The following is a 25,924-nucleotide window of genomic DNA, read 5'->3' as shown; positions in this document are numbered from 1 at the left end:
TTTCAGTGGCTGATTTTTTGGAAGTAGATCACCAGGCTTTCTTCTGAGGTGCCCCTGGGTGGACTTGAACTGCTAACCTTTCAGTAAGTAGCTGAGCTGTGGAGCGGCATTAACCGTTTTAATCCAAGGAGTCCTCCTTAACATTCATTACTATCTAAATACTATTGATTTTCTTTATTTCTGTAGCCTATTTCCTATCTCCTCACTAGAATATAACTTCCATGAGGGCAGAGATTCTTGTCTTTTTTGTTCACATTGAATCTGTAGTGCCTAGAGCAGTCCCTGGCACATAGTGGGTGCTCATTCAGTATTTCTTGAATGAATGAACAGTGAACATACTGACAAGTTTCCTGCTCTCATGGAGCCTGCATTCCACCAGCAGAGGGCCCAGGGGAGGTGAGTAATGGGGCGAGGGGGAGTTGGGGGGGCTGCAGACCCTAGGCATCAGAAGTCTCTAGGACCTCTCCTCTCCAATAGCATTATTGTGGGATTGCATTATCACTAGTCTTGAGCAGCACGATTTATAACAGGAGTTAACTGCTTACTAATTAGCAGCTGGAGCCATTAATTGGCTATTTGTTAGAGCCTGAATTAATAAACTGGTCTTTCAGTGGGGTCATAACTCTCTTGGTTCCTCACTCCCTCCCAGCCAGTCCTCCCCCACCTGACTAGAAAATGTCTTGCTCTGAGATTGAATCGATACCTGCCACTTTATGATTTTCAGAGACAATTTCCCTCACAAGGCAACAACACCGTCCCTGCAGACTCTTCCTCTCTCCTCTCCAAGGCTCTGACTCATGGCAGGAAAGTGAGCTCAGGAAATGGGAGAGCTTTCTAGTAACGCTTCCACAACAAAAGTCCATAGCTGCCCTTTTTGGTCAAAGCCTGGGGCTCCTGGTTCCCCCCAACCTGTCACACAATCTCTTAGTCAGCAGCTAGCTCCTGAGTCCTTCCTGGGCCCCAAGTGCTGTGTTTGTGCTGGGGCAAAAGAATAGGGTTTTTCTTCAGTAGGAAGTAACTCTTGGATCACCTTGGATGAAACTCAAGACTTGGTAGCCCTGCTACTGACCACTGAGCCCCTAGGCAGCCTGGCCTCATTCTCATCCTGTGACTGAAGAACCACCTCATGGACACCCCAGCGCCAGCTCTCATGCCCCCCACAGCCCAATTTGGGGTCCAGAGAATTATTCTGTGTGTGTGAAGAGAACAGGAAATACTTTCTTATGAAAGCATTTACTGGGTACCTTGACCCTTACATCTCTTCAGTCTACGACAGTGGGGAAGAGCAAGGCCACTGAGCCAGGCTACTTGGATCAAAGCTCAGTTTGGCCACTTAGCAGCTGTTGAGTCACCAAACCTTTCTATGCTATTTTATGAGAACAGCACGTAGGTATTATGAGGGTTCTATTTCACACAATTGCTATGAGGGTTAAACAATTAATACATGTGAAGGACTTAGAACAGTGTCTGGCATGTGGTATTAGCTATTAGTATTACTCCTTTCTCTCAACCACTCTGTAAGGCAGGGATCCTACCCACTTTACAGCTTGGGAAACAGGCCTGGAGAGATTAGGACTGGAATGCAAAGCTGATGACTATAAAGTCTAGTGTTCTTTCCCTTCTCCCATTGTCAGACACAGGGTGCTGACAGAGGCAGCAGCTGGGCACACTTAGGGGGAGGAGATGATTGAATTTACAGGCACACATGAACAGGCTGTCAAGGTATTTGCACTTCGTACAATTAGCTGCAGATCACAAGTGGATCAGCTACAGCAAATTGTTCAATCCCACCCTGGCTTGAATTCAGTCCTCTGTGTCCCCCGCCCCCTGCTTCTTCTTGCCCCATCATAAGTCTTCTCTCTTCTCCAGGCCACTGTATGTGTTTTGAGAGGGCAAACTCAAGAGAAAGGCAGCTGAGTCAATGTGGCTGCCTGTCACACAGTAACAAACCCCAAAGGCAAAGAGGAGTGATTCACTGCTGTTTGGGGCTGGGAAATAGGAAGGCAGTTTCCCAAGACTTGGGTAAGTGCTCATTCAGCTCAAAATGGGGAGAGCCAGAATCACTGTGATCATTCCCTGAGAGCTTCCTGGAGGAGGTGGAGATTTCCAATATATCTTTGGAGATGACAATGAAATAAGTTACTTGTTAGTGCCACTTCCTTTTCAGAATGGGTGGGGAGGTGGGTGAGAAGGGGCATGATAGCTCTGTATCCCTCTGGGGGTAGAAAATGGATTTTTCTCTTGGGGGTGATGGTTTGGGGATAGTAGAAAGGATGGTTTTGTTGGGAGTATGGTAGTTTTATGGTATCTGCCCTGTGATGGGCATCATTCATTCATTTAACAGATCTTCATTGGGATCTGCTGGGTGCCCAGCATAAAAATGAGTTTGGCCCTATACAACTACGAGACCAGAAGAACTAGATGGTGCCCGGCTACCACTGTCATCCACTTGGAAGGTATGTAGGAGATCCTGCATAGAGAGGGAGAACAATGTGGAACAAAACTCAAAATCATTTGGAGGGGAAAAAAAAAGATGGTGGGGACCAGGTTTGCTGGTCCAATAGAGCCTGATGGAACCACCGAGACTATGGCCCCTAGCTGCCCTTCAGGTCTGGAATTGAACACACACCTGTGGTTTCCAGCCAAACAAAGTACAGGCATGTGAGTTAAACATTTACCTCAAGTAGACACATGCCCTGGAGAGAACAATCATGGGAGAAGGAAGGGCTGCTTATGCACAGGGAGACAGCTCAGGGAGCAGGAGAGTATGAAGGGATGGACACTGGGAAGAGGTAACTATGGGGAGGAAGTGGGAGGGAAGCTGTTGTATTGTGGTAAACTGTGGTCAATGACATGTGACAAAGTCTATGTGAACTGCTGTATGGAAAGTGAATTTGCTCTGTAAATCTTCACCCAAATCACAATAAATAATAATAATAATAATAAAAATGAGTCTGGCCCTCTTATTCAGCCTTGGACACCCAAGGGAAGAGAAGAGAGGGAAGGGTGGGGAGGGGATGGAGGGGCTGCAATGCTTATAGTGGGAGGTGGGCATGGGGAATCCTCAGGCTTTACGACATGACAGAGAAGGAGCTGAGGAGACCCCAGCTGATGGTACCCCCACTTCTTGAGCCTTTGAGCATTTTCCAAAGCCTCTTCCCACCCCACCATCACATCTACTCCTGTGCTTCTCTGAGAGTCTGCCTCTGGAGGGTCAAGAGAGGAGGGACTCTAGGAAATGGGCCCGGGGCAAAGGTGGTTTATTATTATTGTTTTAATTTATGAACAGTAAAATTAACTTTTTTTTTTTTTGGTGTGTGTATAGTTCTACGAGTTTTGACAAACGCATAGAGTCACAGTCATCATCACAGTCAAGATACAGAACAGTTTCGCGGGTGGGGGAGGAGGGTTTATAATCTCTGCGTTTGTTAGTTGCTGCATCCGCGCTCCCACCGACCGCGCTAATACAATCCCCGCGCACACGCCGAGATTAAAAAAAAAAAAAAAAAAACGGCGACAGGTGGAGAAGGTGAGATTAGCAGGACCTGGGAGGGAGCTTGCGATGCGACGCATTGGGGAGGCCTCTAGTCTCGCTCCCCAGCCTACGCCCCTCCCCGCGGGCTTTGGGAAGATTGCTCTCTCCACGTCTGCTTAAAGAGGGCCCGGTTGAGGTACCGGAGGCTCCGAGTCCAGACACCCGCGGTTGGAGCAGGCTCGAGCATGGCTGCAGGAAGGGCGTGAGCCCTTTGGGCGCTTAGGGGCGCCTGAGGTCCTGATGGGGAGACAGGAGGCGGCAAGGGGCATAGCTGAGGAGAAAGTGAGGTGGCCTGAGGGAGCTACAGAGGAACGGGTCCTGCGGGCAAACCTGTTGGCATCCTGTGGACTGCTGCAAGGGCAGGCTCTCAAGCGCTCTTTCCGCCCTCGGCTCCGCCAGCTGTTCTGGCGGCGGCCTCCGCGCCAGAAGCAGGGAGAGGCAGAGGCGGCCTGGAAAGGGGCGGGGGCTCGGCCGCGGGACTCCGCGGAGGGCGCAGACGACCTAGTAGATCGACGGCAGGCTGCCAGCTCGCGCGCTTGCAGGGCCCAAGAAGCCGCAAGCGCCCGGCCTTTTCCTTGGATCTCCTCTTTAGTCCCGCCTCCCAGAAGTGCAAAACATTTGCAAAGTGTGCAATGACCCAAGGGGCTCGGGTTCCCGGGGCAAGCGGTTGTGCATGCCCCTCGAGCGTGCTGGTATCGGAGCACCAGGCTTCGGCAGCCAGCCTAGGCGTGCAAGGGCGGGCGAAGAGCGAGTGTATGAACGTGGCTGCAGAGCCCGCGCTGAAACCCACATCCCTCCGCCACTGTCCTCGGGATAGATGGATCCATTTCTGCTTTCTGACATTTTCCGGCCGGGAGGTGGGGGGTGGAGCAGAGGGATGGGGAGGGAAGAGAGTGAGAGAGAGAGAGAGAGAGAGGGAGTGAGAGAGAGAGAGAGAGAGAGAGAAGAAAGCAGGCAGTCTGCTTCCCCCAGCTCTGTTTTGTTTTCTCTAATTGGTCCTGGGGGAGGTGAGGAAATTGGACCGAGGCTGGGCCGAGCGAGCTGGGCTGCCTTTAATTGGCTCCTTTTTTTAACTAGAGGGAAATCAAACAGGAGAGCGAGCGACAAAGGGTGGGAGAGAGAGGGACCGAGTGGGGAGACGCGAGGAGGAGGGAGGAGGAAAGGAGGCGGGAGGAGGGAGGCGGGGGGAGCGCGGAATGAAAAGCTCCGAGCGGGTTGGGGGGGAAGCAGCACAGCGAAGCCCAAGTTGCCGAGCGAGCGGAGCGCTCCCGTGGCCCGAAGCCGAGCGGCCGCCGCTCCCGGGAGCCCTGCCTGGCCCCGCCCGCTCGGGGCCCCTGACGCCCGAGGCTGCCGGGCGGGGGCGGGGACGACCAAGTTGGGGAGAGGCTCAGCCGGGAACTCCAGAGAGCGGGGAGCCCAGGAGCGCCACGGTCACGGCCAGACGGCGGGAGCGGCGAGCGGAGGCGGCGAGCAGCTCCCGCGCGGCAACCCCAGCCTTGGCTTGAGCGCGAATCTTTTTCAAATGATTCAAACTTTCCTCCTTTCCTCGCTTTCTGGGGTCCCTCTTGGCTGGAATTGCTCTCCTGGTTCCCGCGGGGCGCCGGGGCGCGATTCCTTCCCTAGGTTCCTTCGCGCCTTGGTTAACTTCGCGGACCCGGGGACCCGCGGCGCCCGCCTTTCTGCTGAATCCAACCCGCGCTGCTCCCCCGCTTAGGGGGCCCAGCTGGGGCTCCTTGGCCGCGGGGAGAACGCCCAATCCGGCCCCCTTGGGTCGGGCGGCTGAGCCCTCAGCGCCGGCCGCGGGCGCAGGACTGGAGACCGTGGATTAAACCGAGCCAAGCCTCGACCTCCCCGCCCCCAGTTCCACCGAGGGGCGTCCCCTGGGCGGAGAAACGACAAGTTTGTCAGTTGTCGGTGGCCTGTGGGATCGAAGCGCCGCCACCGCTGCAGAGGAGTCCTCGGCGCCCAGCACCTCCCGCAGACAGCTCCGGGGACCGGGGTGGCTCGGCAGCTGAGCTCCTCGGGCTGGAGCTCTGGTTGCTGGGCCCGGCGCACCAAGGCACCCGGGGCTGAGCCAGCGCCCCCTCGGTCCCCACGCGGGCAGCAGCCCCGCCACAGGAGAAACCCGGGTCGTAGCCGCCGCCTCCTCAGTTTCCTGGTCTCCGTCGCCGCCGCCCTCTCTGTCGCCGCTGGAGGAAGGAGGGGACGCAGGGGGCTTCGCGGGGCCCCGGCGGATGCGGCCCCCGCCGCCTCTCGGGCTGCGGCGCCTCGCGGGGATGAAGCACGGGTCATGAAGATGGAGGTGACCTGCCTTCTACTTCTGGCGCTGATCCCCATCCACTGCCGGGGACAAGGAGTCTACGGTAAGAGCCCGCTTACTGCTCCAGCCAGCTAGGCACAAAGCGCTCCACCCGCGCTCGCCGCGCGCGGAAACTTTGCAAGAGGCATAAAGTGCGTGCTGCTAGGGCTGGGTGGGGGCACCGACTTGGACTCTGCAGTGAATGTTCACGTCCCTCCCTCTCCTGGGCTCGAGGAGACGGTGCTAGTTGCCTCGGAGTACGGGGACCGGCCGTAGGGTCCGGCGTTGAAACCGGGGATACCAGGGGCAAGTACCCACCTTTCCAAACCCTGCCAGTGGTAGGAGTGACTTGGAACCCTTGAGAGCACCCAGTCGTCTTTGGAGGGACCAGAGACCTCAAGCCCGGGGTTGAGGTAGCCACCTGCACCGAAACCTGCTCCTCCTCCGGGCGGGTTCCAGAGTGGAAGCCGTGCGAGGCCGGATCAGGAGTTGAACGCGGCTTGCGGGGAGCGGGCTGCGAGCATCTTGGCCGGGCAGCTTTGCCTTTACTGCTATGGCCGGGGCTCCACTGCTTTTACTAGCTTCTCGATAGCCTGAGCAGGTGCCGGCGTCCTCTGGCTCTCGCGCCTGTGACCCTGGACCCCTTTCCAGACTTCTCCTGAGCCAGTTCTTTCTGGTCTTGGTTCCCAGCTATAAAATCCCGGCCCCACCTTCCCTGTCCCTGTTCACACACGGACACATTCAGTCACCATCCCCAGAAAACGCGCACACGGCACGCACCCACCTGGCTACGTGTCCAAACATTGCTTCCTGCCACGCAGCTTTGCTCCCGCGCCTACACTACTCGCTCCCAGCGCCAGGGACTGTGGCTGTCTCTTCCTTCCTTCCCATGGGTTTCCTCAAGGAAAGGCCTGGAGAGCAGACCCTCTCTCCGGGTTCTGGCCCCTCTGGAGTCCAACAGCGCAGAAAGTCAGCTTGGGGGGGGGGGCAACGGCCCTCATTTTCTCTTCTCCTGACTGCTAAGTAGTATTTGTAGGTCACTTTTAAATGATGTGTAGGTGGGGTGGGTGATACTGCCTCGGATACCCAAGGAGGGGTTGTTATGAGTCAGATCCAACTTGATGGCAGTGAGTTTAGCCTTTTTTTTTTTTTGAAGCTGGGGTTGGGAGGAGTCTTCCGCCCTCTCTCTCTGGGAGGAGGGCCTAATTATTTGCCTTTGGATCAGGGGAGAGTTTGACCTGTCCTGTGCAGTGGTGGCAGAGGTATAGTCCCCTGACTGTCAGCCTCAGATCCAGATGTTAGTGCTTCCTTCTGGAAGGTGCCTGGCTTGTTTCTCCCTGTACCTGGCTGGAGGGACAGGTGTCCTGAGAGGTGTCTGGGAAGTGACATGTTCCTGGCCCTACACAACTAGCTGGCTTGGGCTTAATTCTCTGGTGAGGCCTGCCCAGGCATCTGGCCAAACTCTTGCCTCTTAATTAGTTTTTGTGTGTCTTACTGCTGGCCCCTTGCATAAGCCAGAAAAGGCAGAAAGCAGGAAGAATGCAGCAAGGACTGAGAGTTGTGGGGAGAAGGCCACTGAGTGGGTCTCAGAGTTCTTCTCTGGGGGTTTCTCTTTCTTGTTTCTCCCTAAGGTTTCCGTACACCTTCCTTTCCTCTTCAGAGGTGGCCTGAAAGGGATGCCGCTGAGGCCTTTGCTTTTTGTGCACCACACCCCAGAGGCTCCCGAGGGATGAAACCCTTCCTGTCTGCTGCTGTCCTCCACCCCACCCTTCCCTCTTGTGCCCTTGGGCAGATCTGGCAAGCCTATCTCCTGACCATGTCTCTCTTCCATCTCTCTTCCATCTCCTCCCGCCTTCTCCAGGATGGTGCTCCATCATAAGGAGGCTCTTCTGGCCCTAGCCTGGAAATAACTCCCTCCTACTATAGGCAGTGACAGCAGGAGGTGGAGAATGGTGGCAATGGTGTCTGTAGACTCTTATTTCAGAGTGCTTAGGGGCTAGGATTCAGCTATAGGCTTATCTGCCCCCTTTTGCTCTGCATTTTCTCCCTTTCCTCATGCCCCAGCTGTACAAATCAAGAAGGGCTTGGTGCACTGGGCCAACCCGTCGCTCTTGGGCTGTGTTCTTTTCACCTTCTCTTTGACACCTTGACTCCAGGGAAGGCTGGTACCTCAGGGGAGCTGCAGGGTTCAATAACTTTACTGGAGAGAGGAGAAGATCTAGTATGGGCCAAGAAGAGGAGGAGGGCAAGAGGCTATTGAGTTCCTTGTGATGCTAGAAGCTTTGGCCAGATACAGTGGAAGGGAGCATCTTTGTAGCATTGGGACCCATTACAGAAGTAGTATGAAAGCTGGGTGGCACAAATGGTTAAGCACTCGCTGTTAACTGGAAGGTTAGCAGTTCATGTCCACCCAGTAGTGCTTGGAAAATAGGCCTGGTGAAAGATCAACCATTGACAATCCTCTAGAACACAGTTCTACTCTGACACATATGGAGTTGCCATGAGTTGGAATAGACTTGTTGGCAACTAGGTATGAAACTTGGTATTCATTCTTCTGTCCCTCAGTTTCTCCCTGCCCTCAAAGCAGACAAAGCTGCGTGAGAAAGAGTGAGAGTAGAGGGTAGGGACTAGGAATGGTAACGCATGGCCATTATTGTATTACGGCACCTAGCACAGTGCCTGGCATACAGCAGGGCTCGGCAGATATTTATGGAATGAATGATGGGTTATGCTTCTTGAAATTCTTTCAAGAAGTCTGTCTAGGATGACTGCCAGAAGGGCAGTAGACACTCTTTGAGGGTCTCTGCTCAGGGAGAGTCATGAGGTTGGCAGCCATCGAGGACTTGAGAGAGGAGACTGGAATCCTTGTGCTGTGCTGGCGGTGAGAAGGGAGGCAGCAGGTTTTAATCACCGCACAGGATAAAAGTGTGCCCTGGGGAAGGACCCCTAGCACCTGCCCCTCTGCCCTGAGGCTTGAGTGGCTGAAGGAGGGCCAGATGAGCATGGAGGTTGAGTTCACAAGTAGGAGGAAGAGGAGGTGTGTGGGAGCAAACTTGTCAGGATCTGACTGGACTTTGGGTCTCTACTGAGGCTGGTAGGAGGCAGATGCCAGGAGCCCCATGCCCTGCCTCCTCTGAGCATCTTCCCACCCTCTCTGAGGTCTGCTGTCAGCAGTAGGGCTGGCGAGGCATTCTCAGTCTTGCCAGGTGGCTTCATTCTTCTTTGGGGCACAGATGCGATAGCAGCTGAGTGCTGGACCAGATGGTCCATTTGGAGCTGTTTTTCCCTCCCCCAGTTTCCCAATCTCCTGGCCCAGTTTGTTGTCCTTAGAGGATGGATCCGGTAATCTGCTTTCTGGAAGGCCAGGAGGGTAAGCTGGCCCCAAAAGCTAGTTCTGGGGTAACAGCAGAAGCCAGGTGATAGAGGAGGTGCGTTCTGTGTGTGGTTATGGTCAGGGACCACCTTCTCCTCCACTCTGGCTTTCTCACCTCTTCTAGCAGCTGGACTTCCCGCCAGGAGCAAGCCAGTGGGACTCCTCTCCTGTGCAAAAACACAACAAACCCCTGGATTATTTAATATGCAGGAGTGGGAATTGACATTATCCTTAAGACAGGTTGTTTGCAACTTACTGGTGGAAGTCAAAATATTTCACCAAAGGTGTCATCAGAAACTACTATCCTATGCTAATTCTTGTGGGAACATGAAGACAGATGTTGAATAATTTGACAAGAGCAACATAGCTTACAGAATTATCACCAAGTCAGGTTTTTTTCCCTCTTCTGGAGGGTGTGGAAGAAGGAATTTCAGGAAGTGCATCTCGCCTCCCGGTACAGTCCTCTCTGCATCGATCGGGGTGTGAGCGCTCCTGGGGTTTTTCAGAGTTTCTACTCCAGGGCCTGCAATCTGACTGTCCATACTTGGTCTTCCCCTGGAGAAGGCTGGGAGGCCTTGCATCAGAATACCCTTGGTCCCTAGGTATAGCAGCAGGCTCTGGGTTTTCTAAATTTTCTCAAGAAGGTCCACACCTCTGTTCCTTTTTCCTTCTTAGTTCTAGTAACTGCAGGAGGGAGAGGAAGACCTTGTGTCCACAAATACAGGCTATTTTGTTTGCTTTGCCAGCCTTGTCTATCCCCCCTCAATTCATGTGGGCCCCTGAGCCAGCTTGAGGACTCCCCAGGTCTCTTGGTGTTGGGCTGGAGGGTCCCCCTCAGGTCCAACATCCTCATGGTGTCCCTACCCTGCAGACTTGTGCACTCCATGGATGGGTGGGAAGGCCTGCATTCTGGGGATTGTTAGAGGGGCAAGCACTGTGGAGGGGGTGGGCTGGGGACATGCCAACAGCCCATGTGTAATTAGCCACACCTGGCTGTGAGCTGCAGGGCTGGGGTGGCAGAGCCTCATTTAGAGCCGGGTATTAGCTCAGCTTTGCTAGAACATGGAGGGACGGGTGGGGAGCTCCGTGGGGAGAATGGAGGGAGCTAATCACAGCCGCCAAGGCCCGGCAAATGAATGATGCAGGAAATCAATACCTGGAGGCGGGAGAGGAAATCCGGGCAGTGGTAGCAGCCCCAGCTTCTCTCTGCTGCCTGAGAGGCACGGGCAGGCCTGGGAGGAGTGAGACAGAGGCAGGAGCGGTGGAGGAAGCCCCCCTCCTTCTCTGCCCCCACCCTTCAGTTTCATCCCCTTGTGGCTGAGCTGAGGAAGGTTGAGTCAAGAGATGCCTCACCTGGCAAAGACAGAGGTCCTGGAATATGGGACCTTAGGCCTCTCAATGCTGGAAGAGCCCCACCCACCTCCTACCTGGTTCTGGACACCTGAGCTTGACTAGACTCCACATTCAGGAGTGTGTCTAACTGCCTAGGTCCCCTGCCCTGTGCTGCTGGCTGATGCTGCTGCTCCAGATGTGGCCAGCAGGGGGAGGGCTTGGCCACTACATTGCTTCTTACCTTTTCTGGGATCCCCTTGGTCTCCCTCCTCCCAGAGGCCACTGGATGAGAATTATTCTAATTTCTCAGCCTGGGGACACCTGGGTCTCCTCAGAGCCTTGTAAAGCCCCTGGCTTCCGTCCAGCTCCCACATATCTACCCCAGTGTCCTAAGGCACCCGCCTGTGGCCAAAGTTACATTTTCTGCACCCTCTGTGTGGCCCAAGTTTTCCCTAGGCCAGAGGAGAATTCTGTGGTGGGTTCAGCTTTGTGGGCTCTTGCCTGGATGAAGCTATGTGCCCATCAGCAAGGCAGAGGGTTTTTGTACTTGAACAGCTGCCGCTTTGTAAACCTGGGGCAAGGCTCCACTCCTTCTTCTCTCTACCATCAGAAGACTTTCCTTTCCTGGCACATCTGCTCAGCACAGGGCTTAGGTACCAAGGGGTCCCTATTGCATTTAAATGCTGATATGGGAGGCAAAGCAATACTTCACTCAGAGGAATGGATTTTTCTTTCTCTCTCTTTAAATAATGCGATCTCCTTTCCCCCCAACTCTCTAAGTGACATAACTCAATTCACTGCCATCAAAATCGGTCCTGACTCATAGTGACCCTTCCTTGGGTTTCCAAGGCGGTATCTCTATGAAAGTAGATTGCCCAGTCTTCCCTCCAAGAAGTGGCTGGTGGGTTTGAACCACCAGCGTTCTGGTCAGCAGTCAAATACTTTAGGCACTATGCCACCAGAGCTCCTAAGTAACACATATTCCTTGTGAAACAATCAAACATTATATAAAAATATCAGGAAGCAAGTAAAAGTCATGCGGCATCCCATCCCACTACACTTTTGGTGAGGGTTTGTTCAAGCATCTTTTTGTGTGCAGAGAATGAACTTTGTAGGAAGAATTGTTGCATATAAGAATATTGTTGTTGTTAGGTGCCCTCGAGCAGATTTCAACTCCAAAGTATCCCACATGACGGAGTAGAACTCTCTCCCAAGGTTTTTAGGCTGCAGTCTTTACTAGAGCAGATTGCTATCTTTCTCCTGCAGAGCTGCTGGGTGGGTTTGGAATGTGGACCTTTTGGCCAGCAGCCGAGCACTTAGCTATTGCACCACCACAGCTCCTTGGTAAACCCTTAATCCAAACCTTAACCCAAACCCACTGCTATCGAGTCAATTCCGACTCATAGTGACCCTATAGGACAGAGTAGAACTGCCCCATAGGGTTTCCAAGGCTGTAAATTTCTCCAGAGGCAGATTGCTACATCTTTCTCCTGTGGAATAGCAGATGAGTTTGAATCGCCAACCTTTTCGTTAGCAGCTGAGCTCTTTAACTTCTGTGCCATCAAAAAAACAAAACAAAACAAAACAAAAAAAAAAACACCTCACTGCCGTTGAGTCAATTTTGACTCATAGCGACCTCTTCTTGGGTTTCCGAGGTGATATTTCTACAGAAATAGATTGCTCAGTCTTCCTTCCGAAGAATGGGTGGTGGGTTTGAACCACCAGCCTTCTGGTTAGCAGTCAAATGCCAGGCTTCCTTGTAATCCCTTTTAGGTGTGTAAATACCATGTGCTTTACCAAGCATTTGCCTAAGGCTTTTGATTGCTAACCAGAAGGCTGGTGGTTCAAACGCACCAGCCACACCTCAGAAGAAAGACTGAGCAATCTACTTCCATAGAGATACCACCACGGAAACCCAAGGAGGGGCTGCTATGATCAAAATTGACTCAATGGCAGTGAGTTTGATTTTTTGGTTTTTATGTCATTTGATAAGGAGTGCATTTGACTGCTAACCAGAAGGTCAGTGGTTCAAACCCATGGAAGGAAAATGGGGCAATCTATTTCCGTAAAGATTTATAGCTTTGGAAACCTAGTGGGGGTTGCTATAAGTTGGAATTGACTCAATGGGAGTGAATTTGGTTTGATTTTTGGTACCTCATTTGATTCCCATAACAATTTCACAGGTCAGCACAGTGAGTCCTATTGTCCCTTTTAATAGAGGAAGGAACTGAGATTCCGGAGTTTTAAATGACCTGCTTGAGGTCAGGGGAGCTCTGGTGGCATAGTGCCTTGAGGTCACACAGCTGGTAAGGAGTGACTGTGAGGCTCCATCTTAGTGGACTGTCTTATTTGGGAGCAGGGAAGCAGTGTGCTGTGTCTTTTAACTCACCACTCATTAAATATTTACTGAGCACCTCCCTTGAGCTAGGCCCTGTTCTGAGCATTGACAAGGCTACAGAGATGAATAAGATGGAAGTTCTGCCCTCAAGGAGAAAAGGAGGGAAATCACACACAAGATGGTGGTTCCTGGGAGATCTTGATAAATGCCATGTTGCAAGGACAGATAGAGGGCTGTGGGGATCTGAAGGATGAGTTATTTCCAAGGCCTTGTGGGGGTTTGAAGTGGCCTTGATAAATAGAAGTTAGGACTGAGGAGATGCCAACAAGGGCATCCCAGGTGGAGGGCAAAGCTATGGAGGCTAAAGGACCTCGGGGGAGTAGTAAACAGCTCTCTTGGACTGAGCATAGATCAAGGCAGTTAGGGTTGGAATAGAAAGGAATAATAATAAAAAAACACTAATGTTTCTTGCCAGAGCTGATTTGAATATGCATTTTCTTCTTTAGTTTTTGCTTACAACACCTTGAGAGAGTGATTTATCAGCCCATTTTACTGATGAGTAAACTGAGGACTCAAAAGAGAGCCTCACTTGTCCAACTGGCAGAGCTGAACTTAAACTCAGATCTACTGATTGCAAAGCCTGTACTTGAAAGGAGAGGGGCTGAAATCCTGGGTTTTGGGGAAGATGTGGTGGCACAGTGGATAAGCACTCACCTGCTAACCAGAAGGTCAGCAGTTCGAACCCACCAGCTGCTCTGTGGGAGAAAGATGTGGCAACCTGCTTCTGTAAAGATTTACAGCCTTGGAAAACCTAGGGGACAGTTCTACATTGTCCTATAGGGACTTGACAGCAATGGATAATGGGTAGAGCCTGTATTTTGGGCTGCGTAGCTGTGTAGCTCTGTGTTAGAAGGGACTGCTCAGAGAGATTGGTCAGGAGGCCTTGAGGTTGTCCAAGGGAAGAGTCATGAGAACTTGACCCAGTGTGGGAGCTGTGAAAATGGACAGGATGGAGTGGGTGTAAGAACTACAGTCATTCAACAAACGGAGGAGTTATAGGCTCTGTTTGAGGCACTTGAGATATATAGTGAGGAAAACAAACTTTTGTTCTTCTGGAGTTTACATTTGTGTTATGGGGAAACAGGCAGTGAAGAAGTCAATGCATTTATAATGTGTCAGAGGATGATGGGTACTGTGAAGGAGAGTTAAACAGCTAAGAGGACAAGGGGTGGTAGATTGTGGTACAAGTTCATTCATATAAGTGGTGGTGGTGGTGGGAGGTCTTGCTGAGCAGAGACCTGAAGATGCTGAGTGAGGAAGTGTGTTCCAGGCAGAGGAATAACCAGTGCAAAGGCCCTGTGACGGTATTGTGCCTGGTGGGGTTGGACAATAGCGGGGAGTACAGTGTGGCTGAAGCAGAATGAGCAAGGGGGAGGGTAATACGAGGGGAGGTCAGGGCTGGAACAGTAAAGGAATAATAATAAAAATCACTGATGTGATTGTCTGGGGCCTTGAAAGCTATGTAGAGATTTTGGATCTTATTCTGAGTGAGACTGGAAGCCAGGGAAAGATTTAGAATCACTCTAGCTGCCATGTAGTTGAAGGAGGGTGGGGGCAGAGTAAGGGACATAGGGACTGTTGCAAAAGGCAAGAACCCAGATTGTATGATCATTAGACCCTAAAAGTATATTGGAAAGAACTCAGGCAAGTGGTCCAAAAAACCTACTGCCATTGAGTTGATTCTCATAGTGACTCTATAGGACAAAGTAGAACTGCCCCCACAGGGTTTCCACTTCTGAAATCTTTGTGGAAGCAGACTGCCTCATCTTCCTCCCTCAGAGAGGCTGGTGGGTTTGAACCGCCAACCTTTTGGTTAGAGGCTGAATGCTTTAACCACTGTACTACGAGGGTGCCTTTAGGCAAGGAGTATGACCCGAAAACACCTCTGAAGTTCGGAGTTGGGAGACTTGGCACACAGTGGCAAAGAGGTAGAATAAAGGCTGCTGAAAGCCAGACAGATTTGAAGAGTGAACTAGAGTGGTTAAGAGCCTGGGCTTCTGAGTTTCTCAGATACTCGGGTCTGAGTCCCAGCTCTGCTCTGCACCAGCTGTGAGATTCTGAGAAGTGGCTTCTCAGATGCAAGATGGGAATAATGTACCCACCACCTGAATTTGTGGTAAATGGTTAGGCAGTGAGGCAGTGGCACAGTACTCAGTACTTTGTCAATTATACTGACAAAGAGAGTGTAGTTTTGAACTTCATGGGATACTAGGGTGTGTAGCGGAGACGGTGAAAAGGCAGGAGGACACACGTATTGGTGCTCAGGAGATAAATCAGCTCTAAAATGGTGGGTTTGCAGATGTAGATTTATGTCCACAGAACAATGAGGGTGAAGGCCATGAGGTGGAAGGAAGAGAGGCTAGAGGGAGAGAAGGGACTAAGCTGAGGCCAGAGCCCTGCATACACCAACATTTGAGGGGTGGGAGGAAAAAGGAGAGATACAGTAAGTGGTTTAAGAGAGGTAAGAGGAGACCTGGGAAGGGACAGGAGCCTGAAAGTGGAGGTGGGGGAGTGAGAATGAAGCCAGGGGAGGAAGTGCTGTCTGAAGTGGAGGAGAAGATGGAGTCAGAGAGGGCCAACTGGGAACTGGGAGATTGGCAGGGCGGCAGCGAGGCACAGAGTGGTGATTCCTCAGACTTCCCTGTGCACAGGAATCTCCTGGGGATCTTTGAAAATGTAGATCCTGATTCCAAGGGCCTTGGGTTGGGCCAAGATTCTGCATTTCTAACAGTCTCCTGGATGATGCTGATGCTGCTCATCCATGGACCACACCTGGAGTAGCAAAGGCATAAAGGAAAGACGATTAGACTGCTATGGTCAAACATGGGTTACATGGCCAAGAAGGCAGCTTGTTCCCTTTGAGGGACTTTGGCCCAATCACCTCATCTCTCTGAGTCTCAGTTTCCCCACCTGGAAGGCTAGTTCAGGCATTCCCAGCTCTTGGGATTATAGAGAAACTTGAGAGTAATAGTACTTTGTAAACTCTAAGGTGAACTTTGGGGACTCCGTTTCACAGGAGCAGAGGGGGTGGCAGGCAGATGGCAGGGAGCTCTGGGTGTGGGTGGCATGAGGAAGCAGGAAGTGCAGGTTGCGCTTTTGAGCAAGGTGGTAAGGCAGGGAGGGCGCAACAGCAGTTCCCCTTACCCAAGCCTGTGGGAGGCTGGGGCTGCGGAGGTGGGCAGCCTCAATGGAGTGGCAGCGGTTTGGGCAGACATATGAGCACTGCTTGGCCAACTTTGGAGATTCCATCCCAGGCTCTTTGTGGTTCTCTGCAATCCCAGGAACTCAGCTGAGATAGACTTTGATGATCTGGAGGATTGGAAGCTGTGTAGAGAAGTGGTTCTCAACCCAGCCGCATGTCAACCACCTGGAGAGCTTTTTCCAATAACAGATGCCTGGCTCCGCCCCGGACCTCCTGAATCAGAAACTCTGCAGGTGGCATCCAGGCAGCTGTGGTCTTAAGAGCTCTCCAGTTGATTGTCAGGCACAGCTGGTATAGACAGTATGTTCGAATGAGTCAGGCCAAAACAGATGTCTTCCTCCCTTGGGCTTTCTGAGGGCATTTCTGGGTTCTCTAGGTCACTGCCCAACCTTCGTTTCAACAAAGTTCATCTGAACCCCAGGGTGTTTAAACAACAACAACAACAACAACAACCCACTTATTCTTTTAAAAAATTATGAGCGGGTAAACTTCTATTTTAATGATGCTAATGGAAGGTCACTTTGAGTCGGAATTGACTTGATGGTGACGGGTTAATGGAAGGTTCAGGTAGGAGCTTGAGAGACTGGCCCCTCTCTGCTTCTAATCAAGGGATTACTTAGTCCCCAACTAGAGAGACTGAAAGATACTACCCCAGAAATGCTATTTTTATTGATTTCTAGCAGATACATTCTGATATCTATTGAGTGTGATTCTTTTTGAAATGTGGCACCTCTTCTTCTTCTTTTTTTTTTCTCTCTTATTCTGTTCCCAGTTTGGTTTAGAATAAAATGGCCTCCCCCCGCCCAAGACTGGACTGCATTGTAGCAATTCAATGTAAATCAAGCAAATATTTATTGTGTACCTACTATGTGTCAATGGTAAAGTGGAGGATCATTTAAATGAGGGAAGCCCTCAATAAGATGGATTGGCCCAATTGCCACAATGGACGCACACATGCCAATGATTGTGAAGATGGTGCAGAACCAGGTGTTTCATTCTATCATACATAACGTCGCCATGAGTCAGAGCCAACTCAATACTAACACCACCAACAACTAAGTGTTAGGAATGGTGATGGGTTGTGTGGCTGCAGAAGTTCATGGCACTTGCTCCTAAGGAGCTCCCAGTTCAGTGGGAGAACGCATATCTATTCCATTTCCCTCATTTTCCAGAAGAAGAAGCTGAGGCTTCAAGAAGTCACCTTGGGTAACTTGCCCAAGGCCCTAGAGTTAGTAGGTGATTGAGTCAGGATTTGAACTCAAGCCTGCCCAATGTCAAGTCAAGTGCCTGGCTCCTTCTATGAGTGAGGTTCCTGAGAGTGCTATCCGGCTGTTTTTTTGTTTTGTGGGAGTAGTTTGTCTAATGGGAGAATCATGAGGACCCCAATCACATTGTACTGCTGGACACGAAGACCTGATTACAGAAGTATAAAGAAATTAAGGACAACTCTCTTTCTTATGTAAAGTAAGTCTAGAGGTAGGCTATCCATGGCTAGTACGGTGGTTCCTTGGTCATTAGAAACCCAGGCTCCTTTCGTCTTGTTTTTGTGCTCTCCTTATAGCAATGGTTCTCAAATTTTGCTGCATATTAGAATTACTTGGGATGCTTTGAAAAATCCAGATGTCCAGGTCACATCCCATACTTGGGGGTAGAAGCCAGGCATCAGCTTTGTTTTTTGTATGTTGTTGTTAAGTGCCATCAAGTTGTCTCTGACTCATAGCGACCCTATGTACAGCAGAACAAAACACTGCCCAGTCCTGCAGCCCCATGATCCTCGTTGTGCCTGAGCCCATTGTTGTAGCCAGTGTATCTATCCATCTTGTTGAGGGCCTTCCCCTTTTTTGTTGACCCTCCACTTTACCAAGCATAATATCCTTCTCCAAGGAATGGTCCCTTATTACAACATGACCAAAGTAGGTGAGATGAAGTCTGGCCATTCTCGCTTCCAAGGAGCATTCCGGCTGCACTTCTTCCAGGATGGATTTGTTAGTTCTTTTAGTACTTTTCAGCATTCTTCACCAACACTGCAACTCAAAAGCATCGGCTGTTCTTCGGTCTTCCTTATTCATTGTCCAGCTCTCACATGCATTTTTTGTTTAGTTTACTTTTATTGCAGTGAAAACATACACACCAAGACATTCACCAACATAACAACTTCCACATTTACAGCTCAGGGACATTGTTCAGGTGCCACAATTATTGCTATCCTTTTCCAAAATATTCCACCACCATTAGCATAAACTCAACACCCCGCAAACAAAAGCTTCCCCTTTCCCCCCTCCCTCCTACCCTGGTAACCACTAATAATCTTTGGGGGGTACACACACACACACACACACACACATATATGTAAATCTATTTAGTAAGTTCCCCTCCCCTCCCCATCCATCCCCAGTAACCAACAAAGAAATTTTCCTTCCAAATATAAACCTTTTCTTGAGCATCAGCAGTTTTTTTAAAAGAGATCCCCAGGTGATTCCAGTATGCAGCAAGGTTTGGGAACCATTGCCAGGACATTTTGCCTCAAGATCACCAAAAGGCTGCTGGGGCTCAGCCATCATGATGCATTCCAGGTAGAAACAAGGGAGGAATATATTTCAGAGGGAGTCCTTGGGTGGTGCACTCAGCTGCTAACTAAGAGGTTGGAGGTTCAAGTCCACCCAGAGGCATCCTGGAAGAAAGGCCTGGCGATCCATATCCAAAAACCAGCCATTGAAAACCCTGTGGAGCACAGTTCTAGTCTGAAACACATGGAGCCTCGTAGGTTAGAATCGACTTTGTGGCAACTGGTACTGGTACCAGCTGAGTCAGCTTCTTTTAAAGAGCTTTCCCAGAAGCCCCCTCCCATTGACTTCTGCCGGTGCTTCTTAGTTGCAAAAGAAGGTGAGAAATGTGATCTTTTAAATGGGCACATCCTCATTTAAGAAAATATTGGGGTTCTGTTAGGAAGAAGGGGAGAATAGATATTTGACAGATACTGAGCAGTTTTTGCCACAAATGCCCACCTTAGGGTCAGTTGAATGAGAAGGGACTTTAGATGAATGTGAACAACCCCTCTCCTCCCACTCACCCTACCAGCCTAACCCAAGTGGGGAGCTTTGGCTGCTTTGAGGACTCCAAGAATGGGGCTTAGAGAAGACCCCTGAGTCTTATGGTCCATCTCAGAGTAGCACTCGTCCTATTGTATATTTCTTCTGCTTCTTTATTACCAGCTGGAACCTGAGATTGATTAATTAATTAATTAATCAATCATTGAGCTTCTATTATGTGCCAGACACTGCTTTCGTTGCTGAGGGTACAGCAGAGAGCAAGACAAAGAGATGATCTAGAATCACAGAACCTAAGAGTAACAGAGGCAGGAGGGATCTTAGGGCAAATCTAATTATTTGTCAAAGGAGAAACCTGAGATCCAGACAGGGCAAGAGGAATCCTGAGGCCACACAGCAAATAAGGAACCCACCCTGGAATCATGGGAGGTCAGAGATAATGGGCTTAGAGGTCATTTGGCCCTACCTGCTCAGTTTCTAGGGATGCAAACCAGTGGCCAGAGGCGAAGGGCCATGCCAAACTAGTGGCACTGCTCTGTCTGCCATTGAACACACTCCCTCTCCCACAGCTACCTCCCAGGCCAAATCAGGGCTCTAAGTTACTGAGGGGTGTATATATGTGTGTTACGAGCCGACTCTGTGCAGGCTAGGGCAGCAGACAGGAAACAGGAATGGCATTCAGAGGGTGCAGCCAGCTCTCTCCTCCCCTCCTGCCTTCCCTCAGACTCCCCAGACAGCCGTGGGCCCTGGAATTGTCCACTGGTACAGTGGCTTCCATCGATGCCAGAGAAGCTTCTTACTGAGGATGCCCTGATGTGCTTGATGCCTCTACACCCTTGTTTGGCTCACTCCCTCACTTTCTGGGGGTGACAGTATCAGATTATCCAATAAGCAAGGTAAACACTGGCTACCTTGTGCTTACTTACTAATCTGTAGTGAACAATTTGACATTTTTTCATCACATCAAAGATTCTGCTTCTAGGTATGGCTGGCATCTGTCTTTCTCCCAACCCCACAGCCCCCTCTTACAGAGTCAAAGCCTCTTTTCAAATTTACAATCCCTGACAGGGATGGAGTACCCAGTAGGCAAGGGAAGCACGGGCTTACTTGTGTTTACTTACTAATCTGTAGTGAACTATTTCACACCACCATGTTAAATTGTTCACTACAGATTAGTAAGTAAGCACAAGTAAGTTATGCTTACCTTGCTCTTTGGGTAATCCTCCATTGGGGGCTGAAGGAGCAGGGTTTTGGGGCTGGCTTGGCGGGGAGTGGGCTGCATGGCTCCACAGGCCCTTGCCCTTCATTCTGTTGGACCTGGGGCAGGTGTAAGGGGTTGGCTTCTTCAGGCTCCCTGCGGAATTACAGAGCCAGGCTGAGGGGGCCAAGGAGGTGAGTGGGTGGGTAGCCCTGGCTGCTGGTGGAGATCTGTATGTATGTGTGTGTGTGTAGGTCCATTTGCATGAGATAAATCACTCAGTAGGTACCACAATAGAAGCTGAAATACATTTCCCATATTCTCTGTACTCTATACACATGCACTTCATCTATATATTTTTGCACACATATATATGGGCATATGTGTACAGTAGGTATGTATATGCATGATGATGTTGCACACAAAAACGTGTGTATGTGCAAGGGACGATGCATGTATATGGGGGAGGAGGATTGCAGAGTTCTTTGGGAGCGTCTCTGAGTCCATCTTTGTCAAACTGCTCCTCTAGGCAGCCCCTGGTTGCCCTTGCCTTGGTTTCCAGGCAGGGGAAGGCATAGGCATCCAGCATCCTAGGCCATCAGCCTGGTGCTTCTTCCCAGCCTGGGCATGGCTGCCCCCACTCTTCCAGAAGGCCTGAAGTGGGGGGTGGTGGCAGGCCAAGGCTGGCCTAGTGCTCCTGGCTAATTTTCCCAGCCTCCATCGATCTAGCAGCTTCTCCTGAGTCTATTAGCAGTCGGGCGAGTGAAAATATCCCCCATCGGGAGGCCTGACCTGAGACAGGGAGGAATCCATAGCAATTTGTTCAAACAGAGGAAAGCGTTTCCCTGTGATTTGTATTCCAATTTATTCCAGGCAGGAAGGGGGTCAGGGTGGGGAGGGGGCGAACCCTGGCATGTCCTTAGCCGGGCCCAGCCCCCCCTCCCAGCTCCCCATGCCAGCCGGGGTGGCAGCTGGTTCTCCCCATGGTTCCTGGGGGGCCTGAGAGGGGAGGGTGAGCCCCAGCAGGAGGACGGGAAGGGAGGCCCTCCAGCCTTCCCAGCAGGCTGGGGAGTTCAGTTGTAGATTTGGTTTTCACAAAACACAAAGCAGCCCACTCGGAGCCTCTTTCTCAGGCACTGGGGCCTGTGCCAGGCGTGCGCTCACCCGCTGTGCCCATGCCAGGTTGGGGGCTGGGCCAGGCACATGGAGACAGTGGCCCCAGCTGGGCTGAGTGGCAGGGGCACCTATTCTTCTCCAGACTCCCTCCTGTGCCAGCCTTGCCTAGTCAGAGCATCTCAGGCTCGGGTGGGAGCTGGCACCTTTGAAAAAGCCCTGTGAGGAGCCCAGAGCCCCTCACGGGAGCTCCAAGAATGGCACTGTGCCGCACTCAGGGCTCATGCATCGCTCCTGGTCTAAGGCTCATGCTGTCCTAATGAGGAAGTCTCTTTGAACACCTACACTAATGGCAGGTCTGGCTGACACTCATTTGCCAGGTGTTGTAATGGTTAAGAGCACGGCTGCTAACTGAAAGGTCAGAGGTTGGAACCCACTCAGCGGCATCACAGGAGAAATGCCCTCTGTTATTGTTGTATGCTGTTGAGTTGATTCTGACCCATAGCGACCCCACAGGACAGAGTGTTGTTGCTAGGTGCCATCGAGTCGTTTCGACTCACAGTGACCCTATGCACAGCAGAACGAAACACTGCCTGGTCCCCCGCCAGCTCCATGATCCTTGCTATACTTGAGCCCATTGCTGCAGCCACTGTGTCAGTCCATCTCACGGAGGGCCTTCCCCTCTTTTGTCAACCCTCCACCTTACCAAGCATAACATCCTTCTCCAGGGAATGGTCCCTTCTGATAACATGACCAAAGTAGGTGAGTTGAAGTCTGGCCATTTGGACAGAGTAGAACTGCCTTATAGGATTTCTAAGGCTGTAATCTTTACGGAAGCAGACTGCCACATCTTTGAAGAGCAGCTGGTAGGTTCAAACTGCTGACATTTTGGTTAGCGCCAAACACTTAACCATTTTGCCATCAGGGCTCCTCTCTACAAAGATTAAAAACCAAACCAAACTCACTGCCATCAAGTCAATTCTGACTCATAGTGACCCAGATTGGGTTTTCAAAGCTATAAATCTTTACAAAAGCAAACTGCCTCACATTTCTTCTGCAGAACAACTGGTGGGTTTGAACCACTGACCTTTTGGTTAGCATCTGAATGCTTTAACCACTATACCACCAGAGCTCCTCCCCATAAAGATTATAACCTAAGAAACACTTTGGGACAGTTCTACTCTGTGCTACAGGATCACTATGAATTGGAATCTACTTGACAACACACAATAATAACTGCTGTCAAGTATCCAAAGTACTCTTACCAGAGGCCAGTCTTTCTCCTGGGTCTCATTTTCCTCATTGAGAGTGGCCCTGGCCCTTCCTTCACCCATCACTGCTCAGTCCTTCTTGCTTCTTCCTTCTTACATCCTCATCTTTCTCCTCCCCTGTATTGAGGGTGGCCCTGGTGATCGAGATCTCACGAATTATGCCTTGGCAGCTCCCCTTTTCTGTAGGGACCCCATGAAAACGCTAGCTTCTGGCTCCCTTCCTTTGACCTTACCTTGCCCTCCTCTCCCCTCCAGGGCCCAGGCCTCCCGAAGAGGTGACACCATGGCAACCAGAGAGGAGGATTCTGGAAAGGGTCAGCCAAGTGTCTCTCCTCATCCCCCACCTCCTCATCTCCATTGTTTCCTCCCTCATTCGTCAGCCAAGCCCCCACCAGGAAGGGGAGTAACCTGAGAAGTTCTTCACACCCAAGTGTCAGCGACTAGCAGCTCTGAGGTCAGCTGCCACACATGACTAGCCAGGCTCCATGATATCACCAAGGTCTAATTTCAGAAGCAAGTAACTAAATATATTAAGGTCGATGAATAATCATCTTCGTTCAGGTTAGAGTGTTGGGAGGCAGTGTGGCCTGAAGGATAGGAGTGGCGGCATCTGAAACAGATCTGGGTTCTAGTCCTACCTCAGCCATTGGCTGGCTTTGGGCCTCGGTTCTCGCACAAGACAGGGTAATAATAGCACCTTCCCCAGAGGGGTGCAGTAAAGATGAAAAGGAGGAACTTGTGGAAATCTGTTCTGAGCCCAGAGCCTGGCACACAGAGTAAAAGACTCAGCTGTTTACTGCTCAGCAGACGACTCTGCTAAGTGAGTGATTCCAGCACCAGAGGCCTGGCCCAGGAAGCTGTTGCCTTCATTGTTGAGTCTCTTCTCTGCCACCAGGGAAGTGGCATGTGAGGGTCTGGGTACAGACATATTGAGGGAGAGAGAGAGACTGAGACCCTGTTCTGGGAGAAAGGGTGGAGGAATTCCAACTTTCCGTCCTCTTCCTTCCTGGGAAGCTTTTACTGAGAGTGTTTCCTTTTAGCTATTTTATAGGTCAGGAAACAAGTATGTTTTGTATCCAGTTTTTTACCTAGTGCTCCTTGAAGCCTATTCCTCACAGAACTTCCCAAAAGGCAGCCCCTCTCTTCTCTCTTCCCTCATTCTCAGCCTCAGGAACCTCCAAATGACAATGATTTTGCTATCCCTGGCTATGAATGAACTCTGGTCCGCTGGCCTCCCTCATACCCTTGGCCTTCACTTTTCTCCCCCAACCTTCTGAGTTTCAAGTCATTTACACGTTGCTCAAAGGCTCGGCAATATAATCAGAGCCTACGGTGCATGCCACTTTTGTGGTTTCTAAAATTTTAGCCAAAAAAGGAGAGAAACCCTTCAGTGATGGAAAAAGAAAATAAGAAAAGAAGACTTGAGCAAGAGGGCAGGCATTGCATTTCTTGATTTATAAATGTATCTGATGCTAAAGAAAGTAGGGTCTTGAACTTTATACTTCCTGAATTGAGTCTTGTAAAATAGATCTCTCATCCCTTTCAGGGATTCAAAGTGTTCTCCCTCCCAGGGGTACTCATTTGCCTTTTGAAAAGGACACAGAAACAGAATGAACAGTGGTGAGTGTAAGGTTGAGATAAGGAAGAGAAGGGAAACAGAAGGTAGAGCAAGGAAAACTTTATTCCACGCTCCTGGGCCAGTGAAAGAAAGGGTTTTTTATAGTGATTTTCTTCCTGGTTCTTAGAGGACCAGATTGAGAGCAGGATATGTGTTACAGGGACTAAAGTACGCTATTAGCATGGGGGTAGGAAGTAGAGTTGAAGTATTTCATTAACATAGTGGGCAGGAAATGGTTGGCGGCTTTCGTGAGTAAGAGTCAGGTGCTGGGGTCTTTCATAAGCAAGGGTTACGTGCTGGGGTTTGGTATGGGCTCTGGTCAGGCGCCTCCTTGCTTGACCAGTTCTTATAATTCCCTCCGTCTTAATCATTCACCCACATGGCCAGCCATGTTTCTGCCTAACAGTGAGGAGAGCTGAAGGAAATGCAAAGCAGAGAAAAGGGATGGAGGGGGATGAGGGGATGAGGAGAGGTACAGTCTTAACTAGGTGCTCAGGGAAGGCTTCTCTCAGAAGGGCACTGAAGGAAGTGATGGAGCCAACTCTGTGAAAACTGGGGAAGAGCAGTCCAGGCAGAGGGAGCTGTGAGTGCAAAGGCCCTGAGGTAGGCATGGGTGTGGCCTGCTTGGAGAGAAGCAGAGACCAGTGTGACTGCAGTGAGGAGGAGGGCAGTAGAACATGAGATGGGAGTGGGAACAGGTAGGGGTGGAAACCTGCTGGTGGTGGTGGTGCTTGTGTGTCCTTGAGTTGAGTCTGATTCATAGCAACCCTGTATGAAAGAGTAGCACTGCCTCATAGGATTTCCTAGGCTGTAATCTTATGGAAGAAGCTCTGGTGGTGCAGTGGTTAAGGCACTTGGCTTCTAACCAAAAGGGTGGTGGTTTGAACCCATCAGCTGCTCCATGGGAGAAAAATGAGGCAGTCTGCTTAAGTTTATAGCCTTGGAAACACGATGGGGGCAGTTCTGTACTGTCCCATAGGGTCACTATGAGTTGGAATGGACTCAACGGCAGTGGGTTTGGTTTTGGTTGTTTTTGGAAACTTTACGGGAGCAGGTCGCCAGGTCTTTTCTCCTGCAGAGCTGCTGAGTGAGTTTGAACCTCCCACCTTTCAGTTAGCAGCTGAGGATTTCTTCACTGTGACATCAATAGGTTCCTTGGAAGCAGGGTTGTTGTTGTTGTTAGGTGCCATTAAGTCAGTCCCGAATCATAGCGACCTTATGTCCAACAGAATGAAACACTGCCTGGGAGCAGGGTAGGCTATTGAAAAAGTGTCGGCTTCTACTCCAAGTGAGATGAGAGCCCTGGCAGGGTTTTGAGCAGAGGAGGAATGGGATCTGACTGCATGGCTCACTACTTGTAAAGAACTGCCTCTACCAAGTAAGGGACGGAGCAGGGAGACCTATTAGGAGGTTGCTGTAATGATCCAGGCAGGAGATGGTGGTGGTAAGACTAAGGTGGGATCAGAGGGGTTGGGTTCGGGATCAGTTTTTGTTTGTTTTCTTTATTTTGGTAGTTGAACCATTTTTTTTTTTTTTTT

The 25,924-nt window shown here is 50.7% G+C and overlaps 1 protein-coding gene across 1 annotated transcript in view; it reads left to right on the top strand.

Moving 5' to 3' along the window:
* Positions 1-5,831: 5,831 nt before the first annotated feature.
* MDGA1 (MAM domain containing glycosylphosphatidylinositol anchor 1) overlaps positions 5,832-25,924 on the top strand; it is an 87,259-nt gene continuing 67,166 nt past the window's right edge. The window contains exon 1 of the mRNA XM_007939416.1: positions 5,832-5,898. Within this exon, the coding sequence (XP_007937607.1) occupies positions 5,832-5,898 (67 nt within the window). The remainder of the gene's footprint in view (positions 5,899-25,924) is intronic.

Source organism: Orycteropus afer, unplaced genomic scaffold, assembly GCF_000298275.1.
Source record: "Orycteropus afer afer isolate SDZICR_OR568_19922 unplaced genomic scaffold, OryAfe1.0 scaffold00059, whole genome shotgun sequence".
Lineage (NCBI taxonomy): Eukaryota > Metazoa > Chordata > Mammalia > Tubulidentata > Orycteropodidae > Orycteropus > Orycteropus afer.
The sequence above is the reverse complement of the archived record's forward strand: the minus strand, read 5'-3'. Positions and strand labels throughout refer to the sequence as shown.